At 53.9% G+C, this 6,809-nt stretch overlaps 1 protein-coding gene across 1 annotated transcript; it reads right to left on the bottom strand.

Moving 5' to 3' along the window:
- Positions 1-684: 684 nt before the first annotated feature.
- LOC124675549 (protein CYSTEINE-RICH TRANSMEMBRANE MODULE 13-like) lies at positions 685-2,262 on the bottom strand. The gene is made up of 3 exons (XM_047211630.1): positions 2,150-2,262; positions 1,835-2,039; positions 685-929 (listed from the first exon to the last, which is right to left on the bottom strand). Exons 1-3 carry the CDS (start codon positions 2,184-2,186, stop codon positions 884-886), a joined length of 288 nt encoding a protein of 95 aa, XP_047067586.1. The 5' UTR covers positions 2,187-2,262; the 3' UTR covers positions 685-883.
- Positions 2,263-6,809: the final 4,547 nt, after the last annotated feature.

A 6,809-nucleotide genomic window follows, 5' to 3' on the forward strand; every position in this document is an offset into this window, starting at 1 on the left:
TGCTCAAGACTTTTGCGGAACACAAGGTTAGACACGTACGCCGTGAAGCGAATGGCGTTGCGCACAGATTGGCTAGTGAAGGCTGCGGAAATAAGCTTTGTAACACCTGGTTGGTTTCCCCACCGGAGTTCATTGTAAACGTTTTGGCATCTGATTATGCCGTTTGAGTAATATATTACAGTGTTTGATCTAAAAAAAAACTTAATTAGAAGCACGCGCTGGAGTTAGCTATTGCATAAGAACCCACTTATATTCTCTCTCCTCCAACTAGACACACATATATTATTTTTATCTTTGTAGCTAACGACTAGAACTCATGTACTTGCTCTAACTAGAATTCCAGTTCCAGTTGAAAAGTCTGAAATTTGCACTAGGGAGTTTGGACCTAGAAAGAATGGCTCACTACTACTAAGCCTGTCAATTTTAGTATGACTTGGAAGTGTAACGTTGCAATCAACCTAGTGCAGTACTAGAAGAAGACGGACAAACTGTCAACAAAAAGAAAAGACCAAGCTACTATCAAGGGTCGGGATCATTGCAGGCAGATGCAATTACGACCTTGAGCGTCAGGTGGAAGATTCGAATAGAAACACACGCATGACCGGCGGCTAAAAGAACGACAGCGCAAACGTGACCCATCATTACAGAAGATCAAATTGGACACCACACGAGAGCACAGAAACGCACATGGAAAGCACTATAGGCTTAATCATCGGTCCATCGACACCAACCGAACAATTCCATTGCAGAGGTTCATGAACATGGAGTAATAAACAAAGAGAGCGATAAGGCTCAACACGAAATAATTAAGCTAGCAGCATCTTCTCCTGTCAAAGATCACTCAGTTCCAGTTGATCGACTCCGCCGTCGTCTTCCTCCCTCCTCAGAAGCAGGCGTCCAGGAGACAGCAGCAGCAGAGGGCGGCCAGGCTGGTGGAACAAAATATCAAGTGAGAATGATTACACAGAACACCAAAAGCAAGAAAAGTGCTAGTACAACAGTTTCTCTCTAATATAATACTGTCAGTTGTAAGAAAGTATATGCCTATCATGATGATATACTATGATTCTTTTAAATGCCCAACGCATACGGTTGCATATTGTAATTATAAAGCTTTTTTAATACTAGAATTGTTGGTAAACATAAACAATTGCGCGTGATCTTAAGCTTATTGGTGGTAATCTTCTGGGGAGAGGACAGCCGTTCTTTGGTAGCGCCCCGGCGTCAACCGAAAAATTGATTGTCAGGTTTGCTTCTTGGCTAAGGAATCGCCTCATTTGAAACTTGATTGCCAAGTGCACTAATTTGAAACTTTGGTCTTATCTCAATGCCGGTCCAAAACAGCTACTAGTACTACCGGACGCATGTGAAACGCCTCCCTAGAATTCATGACTGCCTTTGACCCATCTCTTTCAGCTGGTGACTGCTGATAACTTCAGTTTTGCATTCTAGCCGTCCATCTAAGATCGGACGGTGCATGGCAGCAGAAGGGAGAAGACAACCACCCCTCGCCGCGGGGAATACGTGTGCGCTCAGCGCGGAGCGACCGACACGTCGTCGAGACGGCGACTGCTCTCGCCTTTTCCCGAGGGTTCGCTCACGCGTCAAGTCACGGGCCCCAACCAAGCAAAAACGTGGGAGCGACGGCGACCGGCGGGGAAAGCCGCCGGGAGGCGTGCGTGCCGTCGCAGATCTGAACCGGGAGATCCAAATTTCGTAAACTCTGAACTAGAACTGAACTTTTTGGTTCTAATCTATTACGGGGAACATGCTACGGACGAAATATGCAGGCAGAAAAGGAAAAAAAGTGGAGCAGAGGCGAAGAGGATCGTACCATCCCTCCATGAAGGAAGGGCCGCTGCTGTGCTGCTGTTGCTGCTGCTGCTGCTGCTGCTGCTGCTGGTAGGGCGGCTGCTGCGGGTACTGCGGCGGGTAGCCGCCCTGCTGGGGGTATCCGGCCGGCGGGTAGCCCTGCGCCGGGGGTGGGTAGCCTGCCGGAGGGTAGCCCGCGGGCGGGTAGCCGTCCTTCCCCGGGTAACCTGAGATCCAGACGGCGGAGATTTGAGTCCGTCAGCCACGCAGAAAAGAGGAAAGGAACGGCAGGAATAAAACCAGATGGAGATTCACGGGGCTGGACGGTAATCGAGACCTTGCTGCGGCGGCGCGCCGACGGGTGGGTAGCTCATCTTCTCCTGGTCGCTCCGGTGGGCTCTCGCTGGTTCGTTGCGGCGATCGGAGCTGTGCGAGGTGCTTTGCTTGCGCTGAGATGTTGGGGTTTGGATGCGCGTCGGGTCGGGTGGGTTTTATATAGGCGGAACCAAACCGCGTCCGGAACGTGGGCGGGCGTTGGGCCTGGGTGGGGCCGCGTCACGCGTCTCGGGAATTTCGGGATGGACCAGACCAGACCGGCCCGGCCCGGCCCGGGCGCTTTGCCTGCCTTGTGCGACCGGGAACGCGTACCGATGTTGGGGTGCATTTACGCTTTACCTGATTTGGTTCCCTATTTTCTGCGGAGTCCTATGGCGTGTGCACCCGGCTAATTTTGGTGAAGGAACATGCATTTCCTGTAGCAGAGTTCGGCACAACACACGCGGTTTCGAAAAATCGTTCTCTCTAATATTTGTTCTGTATCATCAATGGATAGTCCAGACCTTTCCGTGAGATCAAATTCTCCGATCTCCTGAGTCCTCTGCTAGACACGTGTCTCCACTTTCTCCCGCTAAGCTCCATGTGCACGTACACATGAAAATGGGCTACGTTTCCAAAAACGACACCACCTCGCATCACAAACTGGCGGTCCCCAACCTAATGAGAGGCCCGCCTGCCGGAGAGGATGCCACTGGAGAAGGCGTCGATGTAGTTTCACCAACCGTTCGCAACATCTTCTTCCGCCACTCAGAGTAAGCAGGAACAACGTCAAGCGCTATGGTTGTAATCTCGAACGACTGACAACAGGTTGTTTCCGAGAGCTCCAAGATATCAGATTGGGTCCATAGAACACTGCGTAACCTCCAGTTGATCGGCGATCATCGGGACACCCCGCCCAATCTGCATCCGTATATACACTTAACTCTGTGGACTGCGAACGTCGTATACTGAGTCCAACCTTCAGAGTTTCTTTCACATACCGTAGCACCCTTTTAACTGCAGACCAATGCACATCTGTAGGAGCAGAAAAGAACTGACATGCCTTATTTACCGCAAAAGAAATGTCTGTCCGTGTCAAACATAGATACTGCAAACCTCCCACCGTGCTCCTATAAACGAAGGTCTCTGCTTCAGTGAGTATGGTGCCAACATTCTTGCTGAGCTTGTCAGATAACGACATGGACGTTGAACTACCCTTGCAATTTTGCATATTCACCTTCCGAAGCAGATCAGTAGCATACTTGGTCCGAGTTAGTGCTATTCCATCAGACATCTTTATCACTTCAACTCCCAGAAAATAGGAAAGTTCTCCAAGATCCTTGACAGCCAAGGAGACACGAAGCTGCTCCAGAAGCTTTTCTACAGTCCGCTGACACGAGCCAGCTATGATGATATCATCTACGTAAATCAACATATAAATAGTGTTTGAGCAGAATAAAAAATACGGTTTTGCTAATTTTTAGTCAACTTAGAATTAACTTAATTTGCAGTTAACTCCTAAACCATAGGAGTGTACCATAGTACGTGCTAAAATCAGTTGCAATATAGGTTGCAACTGAGATTTTCTAGTTACACATGGGATTGCAACTAAAAAAAAATCCGAGTCATTGAATTGTATCATGAGTCGTGCTAGTCATGTGTGGCAAGATAGGTTGCAAATGTCCTGGTCGTTGATTGCTACCTGGTCCGTGCTAGTCACGAGTTACAACATGGGTCATAACAAAAATTAATAACATCACGTAGTCTTACTTTCTAGAGAATTGGTCACACCTATGAAATGAGGTTCCTAGTCCGCTCAGGTGTTATTAGCTTTACAGGGGTATTACGCATTTCGAGACAAAATTTTGACTACTAATTTAGTTAATAAAATATAAAATATATATCACAAAAATTACATTATTGAAAACTTCTTTTAAATATGAATCCAATGGTATAATTTTTGTGATATATATCTGGTAGAAACTAGGGTTCTACCGAGGCGAGGGCGTAGATTGTAGGGGTGGAAGTGCGGAGAGCGAGAGGGAGGAAGGCGGCGTCGGCGGCAGGGCGCCGTGGCGGGCTCGCGGCGGCGGCGGCTAGGGCTTGGGCGGCGCGAGCAAGAGAAGGCCGACTCCTCTGGGAGTCGGCAATAATGATATCTGATTATTGCTTGATTGATTTAGTCTATTACAACTCGTATATATAAGAGAACTAGCGAAACCCTAATCGCTAACCTGGGCTAAGCCCCTAACTAAGCTTGGCCGGTTGGGCCAATGGGCCCCCTCCGGCGGTAGACCAGGCCGGTCATAACATCTCTCCCCGCCTGCGCAAACGGCTCGTCCTCGAGCCGGTAGTCCGGATAATGCTGTCTGGAACTCCTCGCGGGGCTCCCAAGTAGCCTCCTCCTCGGCAAGGCCCTCCCACCGCACCAACAAGTGCCACACATCACGACGGAGTTGAGCGCGGAGCACCTTGGCCGGACCGGGCAGCGAGACGACCCTCGGCCCGTCGGCGGAAGTGGTGGAGTGGCCATCGGTGGGGCACCGTGATAGGGCTTCGAGCAGGCCCACATGGAACACGTCGTGAATGCGAGCCCCTCTCGGTAACCGAAGCCCGTAGGCCATGGTCCCAATCCGCTCGACGATGATGAAGGGCCCCGCATAGCGCGGACCAAGTTTACGCTTGGCACGCGGGTCGAGGGACTGATGAGAGCGGTGCAACAGGCGAAGCCATACCCAGTCACCCACCGCATACTCAACCTCCCGATGTCGCCCGTCATAGTAGTGCTTGGCGACCTGTTGAGCTTGGACAAGACGCTGCCGCACCTCGGCCAGCATATCGTCGCGTGCGCGGATGAGCTCGCCAGCTGCCTCCGTCCGTGCTGTCGCTGGATCCACCGGTAGGATAGGCGGTGGGGGTCGACCGTAGACCACCTCGAACGGCGTGGCACGCAGGGCAGAGTGGTAGGAGGTGTTGTAGCGAGCACTCCGCCCATGCAAGCCAATCCACCCAAGCACGAGGACGATCACCCGTAACACGAGCGCAAATACATGGCGATCACCTTATTGACCACCTCGGACTGGCCGTCCGTCTGAGGATGGAACGCCGTGCTGAACCGGAGTTGGACCCCAGCCATGCGGAAGAGGTCCCGCCATACATGCCCTGTGAACACCGGGTCTCGATCACAGACAATGGACGAGGGAAACCCGTGTAGGCGGACGATACCGTCGAAGAAGGCGCGGGCCACAGACGCCGCCGTGTAGGGATGGCCAAGCGCGATGAAATGGGCGTATTTGGAGAAGCGGTCAACCACCGTAAGGATGACAGACTTGCCGCCCACCCTCGGAAGGCCCTCGATGAAGTCCATGGAGATGTCGGCCCACACCTGTGAAGGAACGTCAAGCGGCTGCAAGACACCGGCTGGACGCAAAGTCTCCGTCTTGTTGCGTTGGCACGTCTCACACGAACGCACCCAATCCTGGACCAGGGCCTTATCGCCAGGGATGTAGAAGTCCGCACGAAGGCGATGGAGGGTCTTCCGGACACCCTCATGACCGGCGGAGTGCGCCAAGAGCAGCACCTGATGGCGGAGGTCATCATGGTCGGGGACGAACACGCGGCGCCCGTGGAGGAGAAGGCCGTCGGTGACGCGCCAAGGGTCGTCCAACTCGCCCGCGGCGAGCTGCTGCCGCAGTAGCTGGGCATCCGGCGCGGACACCGTCGCCTGGCGAATGCGGTCGAAGAGGGCGAAGGAGGGACCCGAGCGGATGCAGAGCAGGTGTCCGGCCGAGTCACCCTCAATGGCGTCGGGCTCGACGTCGCGGCGGGACAGGGCGTCGGCCACTGTGTTGAGGCGGCCCGGACGATACTCCACCGTGAAGTCGAAGCCAAACAGCTTGCTGATCCACTGGTGCTGGGGCACTGTCGACAACGCCGGTCCAAGAGGAACTTAAGGCTGTAGTGGTCCGTACGTACGCGGAACGAGCGCCCCCATAGGTAAGGGCGCCAGTGGCGAACGACCTGGACCAAGCCAATGAGTTCCTGCTCATACGCCGCCAGCTTGAGGTGGCGTGCAGCAAACGGCCGGCTGAAGTAGGCGAGCGGCCCGTCACCCTGGTGAAGGACGGCACCGAACCCCGCCCCGGAAGCGTCACAGTCGACGATGAACGGCTTGTCGAAGTCCGGCATCTGGAGAACGGGGCCCGTCGTGAGGGCCCCTTGAGGGCCTCGAAGGCAGCGGTAGCCTCGTCGTCCCAAGCGAAGGCCTCGTGCCGCAGCCAGGCGCGTGAGTGGCGAGGCGATGAGGCCGAAGTCCCGGATGAACTTCCGGTAGTAGCCGGCGAGCCCCAGGAACCCGCGGAGGGCGCGTGGTGAACGCGGCGTCGGCCAGGCGGCGACCGCTGCCACCTTGTCCGCATCCATGGCCACCCCGTCGGCGGAGATGACGTGACCAAGATAGGCCACCGAGGTCGTCGCAAACGAGCACTTCGAGCGCTTGAGGTGAAGTCGATGCGCTCGAAGCTCGTTGAAGACGATGGCGACATGCTGCGAGTGCTCCGCCCATGATGCGCTGTAGATCAAGATATCATCGAAAAAAACCAGCACAAAACGACGTAAGTATGGGCGAAGGACATCATTCATCAGGGCCTGGAAGGTCGCGGGCGCGTTGGTGAGGCCGAAGG

The sequence above is a fragment of the Lolium rigidum genome, chromosome 7, assembly GCF_022539505.1.
Source record: "Lolium rigidum isolate FL_2022 chromosome 7, APGP_CSIRO_Lrig_0.1, whole genome shotgun sequence".
NCBI classification, from domain to species: domain Eukaryota; kingdom Viridiplantae; phylum Streptophyta; class Magnoliopsida; order Poales; family Poaceae; genus Lolium; species Lolium rigidum.